General features: G+C 45.4%; 1 protein-coding gene and 1 non-coding gene across 2 annotated transcripts; both read left to right on the plus strand.

The window, feature by feature from the left end:
• The first annotated feature begins 293 nt into the window (after nucleotides 1-293).
• Nucleotides 294-9,430, plus strand: EIF5 (eukaryotic translation initiation factor 5). Its single transcript, XM_046647305.1, has 12 exons — nucleotides 294-453; nucleotides 588-795; nucleotides 1,951-2,230; nucleotides 2,330-2,411; nucleotides 2,694-2,866; nucleotides 3,427-3,538; nucleotides 4,387-4,526; nucleotides 5,255-5,413; nucleotides 5,579-5,740; nucleotides 6,063-6,227; nucleotides 6,579-6,713; nucleotides 7,150-9,430. The coding sequence occupies exons 3-12, from the start codon at nucleotides 2,159-2,161 to the stop codon at nucleotides 7,237-7,239; spliced, it is 1,290 nt and encodes a 429-aa protein (XP_046503261.1). The 5' UTR covers nucleotides 294-453; nucleotides 588-795; nucleotides 1,951-2,158; the 3' UTR covers nucleotides 7,240-9,430.
• On the plus strand, nucleotides 3,883-4,008 carry LOC124231188 (small nucleolar RNA SNORA28). Its single transcript, XR_006886414.1, has one exon. It is a non-coding gene; the product is annotated as a small nucleolar RNA SNORA28 (small nucleolar RNA).
• Nucleotides 9,431-15,748: the final 6,318 nt, after the last annotated feature.

Genomic DNA, 15,748 nt, shown 5'->3' on the forward strand with positions numbered 1-15,748 from the left:
GCCGCGGAGGGAGCTCAGGCAGGAACGCGGCCTCGAGACGGGCGACGCCGCGGCCAGGCCCGGAAAAAAAAAAACACGCCAACCGCCATCTTCCCGGAGCGTCTAAACCGACAAAGCGCGGCCCCGCAGCTCATGCCCACAGCTGCGGCCCGACCGCTCTCGCGAGACCGCGAAGGCTTCTGGGAAAGGCGGGGGAGGGGAGGGCAGGGGAAGGCAGGAGGAGGAAGCCGGGACCCCGGGCTGGGGGCGGGCTGAGGCGGCGAGTGAAGCCTCAGGAAGTAGAAGGGGCGGGGAAGGACGCGATTGACGCGGCATGTGGGCCAATGAAGAGCGAGCTCGGGCGGGCCTCTAGCCAATGGGCTGTGCGGCCTGGCGCGGGGGGCGGGCGCTGGGGTCGAGGGTAGCTTGAGCGCGGCGGCGGCGTTGTTCAGTCTGAGCGAGAACATTCCAGAGGTGAGTCCGGTGGAGGGGCGGTGGCCCCGCGCCCCCTCCCCAGTCCTCCCCGCCCCCTCGACCCCCGCGGGCTGCTGGCTGGCGGGGAAGGCGCCCCGACGCCCGCGGCTCACGGCGCCGTCTCTCCGCGCCAGGTCGCCAGGCCCCGGGCGCTGAAGGGTGTGGACCCCGGACGTCGCTGGGACTGCCCCTCCCCGCTGCTCGGCGGCGCCTGGCCCGGCCGCTCTCGCTGCGCTGCCTCCGCCGCCTCCGCCCCTCCTCGGACTCGGGTTCACACGCGCCTCACTTCATCCCAGTCCCGGGCGAGCAGCGTTGGGTTTATGTCTTTATTTGACGAAAACGGTGAGTGCGCGGGCGCGGGCCGGCGGGGAGATGGCGGCCGCACAAGATGGCGGCGCGCCGCGTGACCCGCGCGCGTGTGGCGCAGTTCGGGCGGGCGGGTGGCGGGCGTTCCTTCCCCTCTCCTCTCCTCCCTTGCCTGCTTCCGTCCGCCCCGGCCGTCTCCCCCGCCGCGCCCCCGCGTTCTGCCCCCGTCCGGGCCGCGCGGGAGCGCGCCGCGCGGGCCCGTCGCCTCCGGGGGCTGAGTCAGGCCTAATTGCTGCATTCGTGAGTCATCGCCTGTGCGGGGCGGGGCGGGGGCGGCCCGGGCCGGCGCCCCTCGGCCGGTTTCGTTTCCCCCCGCCCCACTTCTGTGCTCGCGGAGGCCGGGCGGCGCACATGGCGGGGCTGCCGCGGCCCGGTCCACCCGCCGCCGCGGAGCCCTCGCGAGGGTGCACCTCCGCAGCCCCGCCTCGCAGGTGGTGCCGGGTCGGCCTTTACACACCGGAACGGAACGCCCGGTGGCCATGGGGACGGGAGCGAAGGTTAACTGTGTTTGCGTAGGGAAGAGAAAGGGAGGAGAGGTCGAGGTCGGGTCTTGGGCGATCCTCGAACGCACTCTGCTCACTCCAACAAGATAATGTTCCGGTGTATTATGAGAGTGGTTTTTTTTTTTATTTTTGAAGTAAGCATTTGTTGCCTAAGTAACAGTTTGGTTATTTTTAAAGGACGATTTCTGTAGTTTTCTGTCTCAAAATGATGGCTACTATGGGAGGGGGAGAGTATTTGAGAAGTGTTTTTGGTAGTACGGGCTCGGTTTGGGAGAGAAGTCATGTGTTCATTTTCCAGCCGTTAAAATATGGGTACTTCACCGAAGCACACCGTTGACATGCCGACTGTCTTTGGTCTGATGGAAACTCACAGTAGCTGAAGCAGCAGACTTTGGTTTTTTGAGTCAGGCATCTCCCAATCGGAGTCATATCTTAGTCAAAATGGAGGCCTTTTATGTTGCTACAGGTGTCTTGTGTTATATGGGAATACTAGCTATTTTTCACATGAACTGAGATACATTTTAACACCGGAGAACTCGAAATAATTAACAAGAACGCGAAGGGAGGCGTTTCCATGCAGGAATTATGTTAAATATGTTGGGGTTGTATGTTTTGCTTTCTTTTTCAGAGCTGTTGCGCAGCCATTGGTACCTGTATTGGGGAAACATAGCATACAAGCAAGAAGCTTACAGCCTCAGTGGCGAAAATTTTTTCATGTCAGAGACCGAGAACTCTTGCAGTCGTTTATGTCATCCCTTCTTCTCCAGACAGAAGATACCAAAAAGTTGCAATCAAAGATCTCTTCATCTTATTGATAAAGCCACTAATAAGCCAAAATGTCTGTCAACGTCAACCGCAGCGTGTCAGACCAGTTCTATCGCTACAAGATGCCCCGTCTGATTGCCAAGGTAATACTGATGGTCATTGTAATAGCAAGTCCTAAGTTCTTTTAGCGATTGCATCTCCTGGGGTGGACAGTGGAAAATTAAAATTCTTATTTCTTTTAGGTTGAGGGCAAAGGAAATGGAATCAAGACCGTTATAGTCAACATGGTTGACGTTGCAAAGGCGCTTAATCGGCCTCCAACGTGTAAGTAATGGGTCTTAGAGAAGTCTGAAGAGATATTTTAGCGATATAGTCTAGATGATCTTTGATCTGCAAGTCTTGCCTGAATCGAATCCTAATTAGCCTAAAGATTAAGTGGAACCTTGCGCTTAAAACCAAGTGATTTATTGCCATTAGTACATGTAAGTACCCGAGCAACACATTTTTTAATCCAGTAATTTGGAAACAGTGATGCTTGCATAAGTGTGGATGTGTAGCTAAAGATTAATTTAGATAACTAACGAATCAAACCATTTTTTTAAATAGATCCCACCAAATATTTTGGTTGTGAGCTGGGAGCACAGACCCAGTTTGATGTTAAGAATGACCGTTACATTGTCAATGGATCTCATGAGGCGAATAAGCTGCAAGACATGTTGGATGGATTCATTAAAAAATTTGTTCTCTGTCCTGAGTGTGAGAATCCTGAAACGGATCTGGTGAGTGCCTTTGAAGTTTCTGTCAACAGGGAAAAAAAGTATATCTGCTTTTCTGGTTAGTCTTGTGATATCGCCAAATCGTGTTCCTGAGAATGCAGAGCAGACTGAATTGGAAATAAAACACAGAAGCTCAAATTTGAGATGTTTCCATACTGACTCTAATTGGTTTTTTGGTTTTTTTTTTTTTTTTTAAGATTTTATTTTTTCTTTTTTCTCCCCAAAGCCCCCTGGTACATAGTTGTGTATTTTTAGTTGTGGGTCCTTCCAGTTGTGCCACATGGAACGCCGCCTCAGCGTGGACTGATGAGCGGTGCCGTGTCCGCGCCCAGGATCCAACCCAGTGAAACTGGGCCGCTGAAGCGGAGCGTGAACTTAAGCACTCGGCCACAGGGCTGGCCCCTCTAATTGTTTTTTTAAAGTAGATTACTTTGTGAAAGAACATTCTTTTGTCTGTTAAGCTGGTGTTTTAGGGGTCTTCTGATGGTTAGATCACACTATGTTCTTCACAGACTTTTCATCATATATTATGGATGACATACTTGTTTTTACTTTTTTGGCAGCATGTCAATCCAAAGAAGCAAACAATAGGTAATTCTTGTAAAGCCTGTGGCTATCGAGGCATGCTTGACACACATCATAAACTCTGCACATTCATTCTCAAAAACCCACCTGGTAAGTCTTCATGATGAATTTCTGAGGTCTTAAAGCAACTGATTGTTGGAAACAAAATAGTTTCTTTGTTGCTATGAAAGTGGAATATAATACTTATAATCTTTGTATCATTTTATCAAATCTGACTTCATTGAGATGTACCGTTAAAGGTGAAAAACAGGCTGCCGATTAAACTCTCTACCATACCATCAATTTTTAAGACATGCTAATTAGGGTGGATGAAATAGGTATTGTAGAGTAGAATGTGTGATGGGATCCCGACAGAGAATCTGCATCTAGAATACTGTGTTGTAAGCGGGGCAGGGGCTTGGCTGGTTAAGTATGGAGAGCTCTTAGAGCACTGCAAGCAACACTCTGTGGCAGATGATTGAAAATGTCTGACACAATTTGAGCTTGCTATAGCAAGAAAGTCTAACCTATTCCGGTGTTCTCTTCTCCGTGAGACGAGCCGTTATATAGACTCAAACAGTGTTCTAGCTATCAGCTGAAGTACTTGCTGAAATATGCTCTTGTTCAAGTTCGTGAGGGATGGAGGAAGAGGGTCTTGAGTGCCAATCTTACCCAGCTACCTAGTCTTTTGAGGCATCACTGCTTCATCGTAGTCTAACCAAATTGTTAATGCTACCATATTTTGGGAGGTTCCCTTCTTAGTCTCAGTTTCTTACCGATGAAGTACAGTGAATGAATTTGGTCTGTGAGTCTTGAGTTAGGGGTAATGTTGTGTTTGAATGTGGTGTCTGAGTGGAGGGTTTTGAAGCAAAATGGCCGGGCTTCAGATGTTCTGGCAAACAGTGTGGTGTAAAATAAGCCATGGTACTAAACTTTTACTTCCCTTCTGTTTCTGATAGAGAATAGTGACAGTGGTACAGGAAAGAAAGAAAAGGAAAAGAAAAATAGAAAGGGCAAAGACAAGGAAAATGGCTCCGTGTCCAGCAGTGAGACACCACCGCCGCCGCCGCCAAATGAAATCAGTCCTCCACATGCTGTGGTGAGTGCACGGTTGATGGTATGGTAGGCACCAAAATTGTGTAAAATATGTTTGGTTGAGGTAGGCAGAACTTCAAGGTAACATTGCAAAAGTATTTTGGGTTCCAGGTGCTGTTTGGTTGATTGAATTAAGGTGAACCCAATTTGTTTTCACAGTAAATAGATGCCATTAACTTGAGAAATCTGAGGTGTGTTTTTTAAAGATTGGCACCTGAGCAAACATCTGTTGCCAATGTTTTTTTCTTCTCCCTAAAGCCCCCTAGTACATAGTTGCATATTCTAGTTGTGGGTCCTTCTAGTTGTGGCATGTGGGATGCTGCCTTACCGTAGGCTGATGAGTGGTGCCACATCGGCACCCAGGATCTGAACCAGTGAAGCCCTGGGCCACCGAAGCAGAGCGTGTGAACTTAACCACTTGGCCACAGGGCCAGCCCCAGAAATATTTTTTACATTTTAAGGCCTTTGGCGAAGCGTTTTTGTTTTTATAAAGACTTTTTTATTTTTTCCTTTTTCTCCCCAAAGCCCCCCGGTACATGGTTGTATATTCTTTGTTGTGGGTCCTTTTAGTTGTGGCATGTGGGACGCTGCCTCAGCGTGGTTTGATGAGCAGTGTCATGTCCGCACCCAGGATTAGAACCAACGAAACACTGGGCCGCCTGCTGCGGAATGCGCGAACTTAACCGCTCGGCCACAGGGCCAGCCCCTGAGCATTTTTGTTTTTATAAACAGGAAGAAGAGGAGGATGATGATTGGGGAGAAGATACAACTGAAGAAGCTCAAAGGCGCAGAATGGATGAAATCAGTGACCACGCAAAAGTTTTGACGCTAAGTGATGATTTGGAAAGGACTGTTGAAGAACGGGTCAACATTCTGTTTGATTTTGTTAAGGTAAAACATTTGTTTCAAGAACGGTTCAACATTTTCTTGACTGATAAATCACCTTCGTGCCAGCTTTGGGCTTTTGGCTAGATATGTTACTTTAAGCTGGGTACTTGATAGCTTTAGAGCAAAATGTGCCTCTTATTTCACTGAATTGTTTGCTTTCGTTTGCAGAAAAAGAAAGAAGAGGGTATTATTGACTCGTCTGACAAAGAAATTGTTGCTGAAGCAGAAAGACTGGATGTAAAAGCTATGGGCCCTCTTGTTTTGACTGAAGTTCTTTTTAATGAGAAGATTAGAGAACAAATTAAGAAATACAGGCGCCATTTTCTAAGAGTAAGCAAATTGTTTTACGTTCATACATGAGATTAGAGCTGTGTGAGCTTGGAAACAAGCAGCACTTTCTCGCTGCTGCTTTTGTCATCCTGAAAATGGAGATAACTGACCTTCCAAGTATGTAAGTATCTGAAAAATGTTGTGCATAGTCCCTTATGGATAAAGTAACACAGAGGTCTTTGTGTATTGACCTTTTTGAACCACTGTTTTGGGGCCACAGCCTTAATGAACAATCCTAAGGCAATGAATATACTTGGATATTAGAATTGTCAACTTAAAACGTCTGAAAAAGCTTGTTAACGCCACGATAATCTATTTGCAGTTTTGTCACAACAACAAAAAGGCTCAGCGGTACCTTCTTCATGGTTTGGAGTGTGTGGTAGCAATGCATCAAGCTCAGCTAATCTCCAAGATTCCACATATCTTGAAGGAGATGTATGATGCAGACCTTTTGGAAGAAGAGGTCATCATCAGCTGGTCAGAAAAGGTGGGGAATGTATCAACAATTTGCTCTTCAAGATCAAAGGTATTGAGACAGCTGTTGGGCTTCTTTGGAAGAAGTACCTTAATACTGAGTCACTTCTGTCTACATTAGAATACAGCCCCTGTGCTTGACTGGTATAATTTGTAGGTGATTCCTACCATGTCAGCTTTATAGTAATAACTGTTGAGACTCCTTAATATTCGTTTGCCGAATTATGAATACGTTTTTTGTTGAGGTTTTAAGATTAGGATGTGACCCAGTTCCCTCGAAGAACTCAGTATGGGCCGTTAGTAGATAACTCAAATTATTTTTTAGATTCTTCGAACTAAGAAAATTGTACTGAACACTTTTTAGGCCTCTAAGAAATATGTCTCAAAAGAACTTGCCAAAGAGATTCGTGTCAAAGCAGAACCATTTATTAAATGGTTAAAGGAAGCAGAGGAGGAATCTTCTGGTGGTGAAGATGATGATGAAGACGAGAATATTGAGGTAAACAGTGGGGAGAGTATTGAATACTGTGTTAATGATGGGTATTTGAGAATTGTAAAACAGCAATCTTGGGTCGTTTCAAATTTAAAATTTTCAGGTTCAATAAAATACAGTCTCAATAATTTGGAAAATCATATTAATAGGATGGTAGAAATCTCTCATACCCCCAGACATTATGATTCCAAATAAATTTTGTCTGAGTTCCCAAAGGTTTAATTAATGCAAGTGAAGTAGAGGGTGCTGGTAATCTGTAAAAATGAATAAGATACTGTTGGGCTATGGAGAGGTTTTAGTTTTTAAGTAACAAAAACTGTGACATGAAGAATGATAGCTGTGTCAAAGTAATTTTTCTTCTTTGTTGATCATTAATTTATATTGCTATTTTTATAAGCAGATTTATTGGGATAAAGGTTTGTGATAACATTTGTTTTGTCAGGTGGTGTATTCAAAGACTGCCAGTGTACCGAAAGTTGAAGCTGTGAAGTCTGACAACAAGGATGATGACATTGATATTGATGCCATTTAAGGGGTGGGTGCAGCCCAGCTTAACTAGAATGCTGCGAATCTTTCTGCGTCATCAGCCAGAAGTGCAACATGTATGTGTAAAAGCTAAAATAGCTTAACATCATGCTACACTTTCTACTAAAAATTTATTGCTGTGAGTGGTCTGTAATTAAGCCCAACGAGACATCTAGGGAGTCCATACACATACCAGTGAGCAGATATAGTTTGCTTATTTATAGCATGTTTCTTTTTGAAAAATTAGTGGTGGACACATTTGGATCACATTTATACAGTTATGAAAATAAAGATTTGATTTTGGTCATTCTTCAGATTTTTGGCTCTGAATGACTTAAGCTGAAGTAATTGGCTCCTTTAAGAAATGTTGCACCATCATTCAACCTGATAGGATTCTTGGAGCCTGTTAGATATTGTTAGGTGCTGAGGTTGTAATGAGGTCTTTAGCAGAATGTAAACTTAAACTTATTTGTAATTACTTTATTCAGCTGTTAAGAAATATAGTACTTAGAGGTTTTATGTCTCGTCCCTCACATTGGCATCTGGTAGGTTACATTCTTCCCATGCCAAGGTGAACTGATAATTAAATGACCGTGCAACACCTTTATCTTAGAAACAGTAAAAAATGACTTGAGTGTCCTATAAATAATTTTGAGAGCAGGTTTTGAAACTTGAATTGTGTTCTTTCAGTCCATGTACACTTGGCCCAAATTGTAGTCTTTGAAGTCATGTGCATTGCACGTTGGATGAGCCAGGGGAATTATTACATTAACAAATAAGCATTTTATGTGTATGTAGCTGTTGCTTTGTACTGGGAGAAAACTCTCAAACTTCGGGGTGTGATTGAATACTAAACTATAAGATTTTATTTAGGGTAAGGAGGAAAGGGTGCACTTAATCTCTAGTAAAAACTGAGCATAATTTTTCGCCTTTTACGGTTTAAATTACAATTTGAAAATGTTAAGACATTGTATCTTTTGTTCAGTGGATTTACCCTGATACTGTGGTTGGTTCTTTAATGCATTCTGTATTTGGACACATAGCTTATGCTTTTTAGGTTTTGGTTGCTGTCTTGCCAAAATAAGTGTTACTATATCTCAAACTTGAGTCCCGTCCCCGCATCCTGTCATCCCCCCCGCTCCAATGTCTTATTTGAAGAGAAACCTAAAGCTTACTTCTGAATCAGAGCCTATGTTTTGGTATAGGACTTGCAGTGTTTATTTCGTGTTGAATATAGCCAGACACCCAAGAAGTCTGTGATGATGGCCTCTGAATGCAGGTGACTAGGGCCTGACCCAGCCCAAACAGGACTTCAGATTTAGAAGTAACTTCCTTCTGAATTCCTTGCCCAGTTGGCTGATCTAAACGCACTTGCTATGGGTTCTGACTATATCTGAGAAATCATCTTCAAGGTAAAAACTTGTTGCATTTATTCCTTTACACAAAAAGTGCATTATGGGAATCAAGAATCCATGGGGTTAATTTTGCTTGGAGCACTGGCTTACATCATTCACCTCTCTGATTTATGATTTCTTTGTGATTCATCTCACAGATTATAATGAGACCTTAGCAAATGTATGTAAAAATTTTTTCACATTGAAATTAGAGAAACTTTTGATATAATAAAACCTCATTAGCTTGATATTTTAAGGAATATTAAAACCCAGCAGTCTTACTGGAGAAATACAAATTGGTCTCCAGCTGCCTTTTGATACATTTTGATGAGAATGAAGCAAGAGCCATATACATGAGAGAAATGTGCTTTGACACACCAAAGAGAAGAGATTTTCACAAATTCACATCTCACCTAGGCTTCAAATGTTTTTGGCACAAGGTGAATTTGTTTTCATTAACTGAAATTCTACAGGAGATACTGGTGACCCAAGCCAAGGCAAGTTGTGCTCAATACCCAATGTCAAGCTAATAAGGTTCTGTTATAGAGCTGCTTCCCCCCCCCCCCCCCCCCCCCCCCCGATCTGAAGGAACACATTTTCAGGGTTTCTAAACACTAAAGAAAATTTTGGCTTAGACCAGTGCTCAGTCTAGTGCCAAACTTCCAATGGAATTTGAATCCACATAAGAATTTTATTCACAGAGGCTATGCTAATAGAGTAATCCTTCACTTTTGCTCTATTTAACTGTCTTAAAATTTCCTGTTTCAGACTGCTACATTACTTGATTAAACAATGTTAAAATTATATTTTGTCTGTTTTAGTATTAAAGTTAACCTAAATTTTTCTTTATAAGATTGGAGCATTGAAATCTTCCCTGTTTTATAGCTGCTGCTTGAGATATGTGTTGGACGTCTCCTTCTGCAGTTCCCAGCCTTACTCAAAGAATAGAAGTTGCTCATTATCTTGAATCAGTGGCTTTCCTTAGGTCTTGTGTTCCTAGTCTATAACTCAAATTGATTACAAACTGAAAAGGTTTGCCTTAATCACATTGATTGAAATCTTTATGGGTGTTTACTAGGGAATTCTGGACAACAAGTGTGTAGTAATATAACTGGATATAACATGTATCTCTAGTTAAGAAAGAGGGAAATAGGGAAGATTGCTTTCTAAACAAGTCTTTTCTGAAGTTAGTGAACTTGTTAGGTACCAGTTTGAGTCCTAAAGGTTCAAACCTGGGTATGCCTCCACATTCCCAATGTTTACTCCAGTGTACCAGGCATTAACTAAAAGCCTTTGATGTGGAGGTAACTTAAAAATGAAAGTCAGTCCCCAACGAGTGGGAAGTCCAGAAGGATGTTGGTATAAGTGAGCCGTCTGCCTTTTATATCTGTCAGCATGCAAGGTTGGCCCAGTCTCTGCATTGTCATTTTGGTGGTTTTTCAAATTCTGGCCTGTATGACCACTCCAAAGCTCTCAGTACCAAGAAGAGGCTACACTTGTGTCACTGCCTCCCTCCAGCTGTCTTATGTGTATTGTGTTTCTCTGAAGGGCACAGAGTCATGCAACAACAGTCCCCAGTACTCCGAATTGACTTTGATTCCTAAGGATGACACTCCGTAAGTGGAGTGACATGGGCAAATGACTTGTCAGAGGTGTATGGATGGCTTGTGCACAGCCTCCAGAGTCTAACTCGGTGAGCCTTTGTTCATAGGAGGTTTGGAACTGGGGCTTTGTACTCCAACCCTAACCCCCATCCCAACAAAGAGGTCCTTTTGAGGAATCAAATCTCTGGTACTTTACAGTTAAAAAATTGGACCATTTCTGAGTGTTAGAATATATGGGGGTAGTTGCTTGAGAGTTGTTCTTCCTCACACCCTAGACCAGTAAATAACAGTGTTGGGCTCTCAGAAGCAAACAGTAAGACCTGAGTTACCCCAGTCCCAGACATTTGGTTATCCATTCAATGAGCTCCATTTAAGGGGAGTATTATACTTGGGCTTTGGAGTCAGACCTGGCTTCTGGCCAGGGCCTCCCTGTAAAAACTAGGAAACTTATCCATGTCTTCCTAATGGGAATGGTAACCCCTGTGTGCAACACTTAAAATCCTGGCAAGCCTTAAGCTGTGATCAGTAGTAGAGGTAATGCCTGGCTGGGCAGGTAGGGTGAATTGCTGCCTGGATAAAGGGGATAGAAGAAGACACAGCAGAGCATGTGTTGGGACCTTAAGGAGGGTGTATGGAGCAGGGATCACTGTAGACTGAGGAGAGCAGTGGATAGCTAAAAAGAATGGGGTATATGGCTGGGGAACAGTTTCAGGGTGCTACAGTGTTTGCCTCAAGTAGCCCCCAATGTGCCATGGGTGGTAGCTACCAGCAGCACTCGTTCTGCAGTGATATTCAGACCAAGCCAGGTCAGTGTCTGAGGACAAACCATGGCTCCTGAGACCCCGTAACAGCTGCGGATAGCACCCTGGAACCAGTAGCCAGCCCAGCCTGTCACCTGTCACCTGTCTCAACAGATTGAGATAGCTGAGAAGCTCCCATCACCGTCATCATGGGGCAGCACTGAGCTGGTGCTAGAAACTGATTCAGTCCGACTGCACACATCTTGGTCCAGGAAAATAGACCCCAAAGCTGATGGTGACAGCATTGTGGACCTAGGTAGGAATCCTGTGAGGAAGAATTCAGCCTGCCTGTACGGCTGAGGGGGCTTCCAAGGTGACCTGTGACCTGCCGAGGTGAAGAGGAAGGGCTCCCAAGCATCAGGAATGACCTAAGAGATGGGTGAGGACTTGGGTGCAGGGCCAGGGGGTAAGGCTGGGCTGAGACTGGTCCAATGTTCCTGACACCCAGGAAAGGGATCCTTCCAAGGTACCCAGTGGATTTGATGGAATTAGGGGTTAGGTAATATGCACTACACAAGGAAGAAATAAGCCCAGAGAAGATAACTGGCCCAAGGTCCCACAGCACACCTACATAGGGGCTAGACCCTGTGGCTTCTGACTAGGCTAACTTTGTCTTCCATACAGCCTTGAAGTCCCTGTTGCACTGTGAAGGACTTAAGACAGGATTTTCTGATTCTTGGGGTGGTTAGATGTAGGGAAGATAGTAGCTTTCAGGGTCCTGGCTTGATCTTGGGTGAAGATGCAACAGAGGGGCCTGGAGCCATCTGAAGTGATCACCTCCAGACTGAAACAGCCCCAGTGAGGGAGCAGGATGTCATCCCGTAGTGTACCCCACAAGGTGTTTTGTTTGTACAAGCTTTTGTTTGGGCACACTTGCTGTTGTTTTGTCCCCATGCTAGAGGAGTTCCCAGATGAAAGCAGGCACATGACAGAGGTGAAACTTGAGGGAGGAAACAATTGATGACTTTTGAGGACAGGCTTGTGACAAAAAGCCTTACAAAAGAGGAAACTTCTGAAAAGATGAGTAGGAATAAGGCCAGGAGAGAGAAGTGGGGGAGCACATCTGGAAGATGGAAGTTGCTTTCTATAGTTGAGTGCAATGGGTGGTGGAGATGAGGCTGGAAGAGACGTTACGACATCCTCTGCAAGCTGTCGACTGAACCCTACAAGCTGTAGGAACAGAATCACTTGTGTCCTGCTGCTGTGGCAATCGAGGCAGTAGGGGACTGTCTTATGGTTGATAGAGCCAGCAGCTGCTGTGAGGAGTTGACTGGTTAGACAGGGATGCACTTGAGCCTGGAATGGTTGGGGAGCTCAAGCAGCATTGGGTGCAGTGTCCCGCATGGGAGGGATTAGCAGGCTCAGGCCCTTGTCCACAAGCAGCAGAATTTCAGCAGCTAGGAGTGATGAAACTTCCCTCTTGAGACTGGGATCTGCTATTTGTGGTTTGGGTAAATGCCAGCACCCAGCCAGGGGGTCCTTGGAAGATCAGGGCCTGAGTGAAGACAGGGTTTTTCTGTTCTGGCTTCCCAGATTGTAGACAGCCATTTGTGTTTGCAGTGTTGGGGGCCTGAGACAGTGAAGAAAAGCATCCTCAGATGTGACCACAGGCCTTATGTATTAGTCAAATTCTTTCAAGAGTATTATAACTTTTTTTATCGTGGTAACGTTGGTTTGTAACATAGAAATTTCAGGTGTATATCATAATATAGTTTGTTTTGTGTAGACTACATCACGTTCACCACCCAAAGACAGACTGACATCCATCGCCACACACATGTGCCTAATCACCCCTCTTTCGGCCTCCTTCCCACCTTCCTCTCTGGTATCTGCTCAAATTCTTTTAATAACAAGTAACCCTAAGTCATGGAGCCAGTTGGGAGGAGGAGTGGTTTACCAAGGGTTCACATGGTAACAGATTCACTGGGAACCTCACAATAGAAGTCTGGCCTTGCGAGGACTCGGGAACACCAGCAGGTCCAGCCTCATGGGCACATCGTACCAACCAGGGCTCTAGGCACCTGGGCAAGAAAGAGCATCCTTCCAGGGCATTGCCTCCATGCCCCTTCCTCTACATCCTTTTTCCCCTACCCATACGCTTCTTGGTCCTTTACAACCACCCACACTCAACTTCCTTTTGATTTGGCTTTCTCATGGTTCCCCTTGGCTATTAAGCTTCTGTTCCCACTGCTTAATGCTCAGTTCTTCAGACTTCCCAATTCAAATTTCTGAGAAGGTATGTTTGGTAGGCTCTACTGGTCCTCAACATTCCTATTAGGTGGATTGTTCACTTCTGGCTGCCACGAGCTCCATTGGCAGCTCCCGTCAGCTGTGACCAAGGAGGGCAGGGTGTCATGAGGGATTAACAATGTGACTGCTAAAGGCTGCCTCAATAGAGGTGTGTGATTGGGGCAACAGAAACTCCTGGGACTTAGAGATATCTGGAACACGTTGCGTTCACTGGAACCTATTTCCTCTGTAATTAGCAGGCTTTGAGAACATCTGCTTAGCAGCTGCCTTGTATAACCAGTGGACAGACAGCAAGTGGACACCACCCTTCTGTGAGTGTGAGTGCCCAGCACTGGGATAAGTTACCCTGTGTGAGAGGCAGAAAGACAGGACACAGGCCCTGCCACAAGGATTTTACAGTCTAATAGGGAAGACATGATTTCCCTTCAGGAAGCCATTAGAGGTTACCTGATAGAGAGGTGGTCTTGCACGGTTGTGGTTTGAGTCTGTGTGAAAGACTATCAGGGAAGGTTTCCTGCAGGGATGCAGAGTGGAAGAGTCACTAAGTTAGATAATATTCTCTGAGCCACAGGGAGCCCCAAATGGTGGAGCTGGACAGAGGCTCAAGAGGAGCATTTTATGTAAAGGGAAATCAGCAGGCTTTGGCGACCAGGCTAGACATAAGAGACATCAGGAGATGGACAAGTTGCATAAAGCGAAGATGACGGTTCAGCTCGGGACCTGATGAGTTTGAGGTACCTTTGGCATATCTAGGTGGAGGGGTCCGGGAGGCAGCTGGCTGTGAGTCTAGAGCCGCAAGTCCTGATTTGGGAGCCATGTCTGTCAAAGTAATAGCAGAGTCTATCTTGGAAAGGTTCCATTTTTCTCTCCCCCATAGACTGACTTCTCCAAGGGCAGTGGCAAGTCTGGCTTACCTGTACCCCAAGTACCCAGAACTGGGCTCGCACACAGGAGGTACTAGGGAATGGCCAAGTGCCTGAATGGGTGCATGGATGGGTGGATGAATAGGTACATGGTAGATGGATGGATGGATGTTTGGGTGAATGAATAGGCAAGTGGATAGATAATTGGGTGGATGGAAGGATAGGAGAGGGATAATTCACTGAATGAGTGGATTAGTGGTTGGGTGGGACATTGGGAAGCAAAAGTGATTTAGAGGGGCCGGTGCCATGGCCAAGTGGTTATGTTCGCGCACTCTGCTTTGGCGGCCCAGGGTTTCACTGGTTCGGATCCTGGGCACAGACATGGCACCACTCATCAAGCCATGCTGAGGCAGCATCCCACATGCCACAGCTAGAAGGACCCACAGCTAAAAATGTGCAACTATGTACTGGGGGGCTTTGGGGAGAAAAAAGAAAAAATAAAATCTTTTTTTTGAAAAAAAGTGATTTAGAGCATGCCTTCTCCTCCTAGCCAGTTCATACTGTATAATTCTGTATGACCAAGAGAACATTGTTCTTTTCTCCTCCTTTTCTCTGTTCCTTTTCATGAAGTCTAACCTGTTTACAAGCCAGGTTGCCTCTGTTTTCTTTACTCTTTTCACTGCTTACCCTGCCCATCTCTTCCTTCATCCCACCACCACCTGTACCCCATTGACATCTTTACTCTCTCCAGTCCACTTACCGGTCCCCATTACCTGCATTATCACTTTTCTTTAGTGTGGTAATTACATGGATAGTCCTCTGAGACCTCCCAAAATGTGCATTGCTCTTAGGAGCAGCATCCTAGCGAGCCCTGTCCCAGTGGAAAACCTGTACACTCACCCAAACCTGAGAGTCCCCAAACTCAGCTCTCACCTCAGCCCACCCCAGTTCAGTTCAACCTAATCAGTAGGGTTAAATTATGACCAAAAAGAAGAGGAAAGTAATCAATAGTGGAGTTAAAAGCACAGTAGAACTTCAGACTTAACAGGAGGAAAGAGGAGATAAATAGAAACTCGGCCAAACTAGCAAAAGAAGGAAACGGGAAAAAGGAAACCTCAAAAATGTATGAGAGACATAACAAGGAAAGACTAAAACCAAGTGTGAACAGACCAAAGTCCCCTATTTTAAAAAAAAAGGTGAGGGCTGGCCCTGTGGGCAAGTGTTTAAGTTCACACACTCTGCTTCAGTGGCCCGGGGTTTGCCGGTTTGGATCCTGGACACAGACCTACACACCACTCGTCATGCTGTGCTGTCGTGGTATCCCACGTAGAAGAACTAGAATGACTTACGACTAGGAAATACAACTATGTGCTGGGGTTTTGGGGAGGAAAAAGAAAATTGCCAACAGATGTTAGCTCAGGGTCGATCTTCCTCACCAAAAAGCATAGCTTAGAAAAAAAAGTTAAAAACCCAAAAAACATTGGGTTAAATGCTGGAGACTCCATTTCAGGCCTATGTTGTACTCCTTGTTCTGAAGGCCCCAACCACTAAAAGGCAATTTGTTTATGCAAAAATTAAAACTTTTTTAAAGATTTTTTTTATTTT

This window comes from Equus quagga, chromosome 20 (genome assembly GCF_021613505.1).
Source record: "Equus quagga isolate Etosha38 chromosome 20, UCLA_HA_Equagga_1.0, whole genome shotgun sequence".
In the NCBI taxonomy this organism is placed as follows: Eukaryota; Metazoa; Chordata; class Mammalia; order Perissodactyla; family Equidae; genus Equus; species Equus quagga.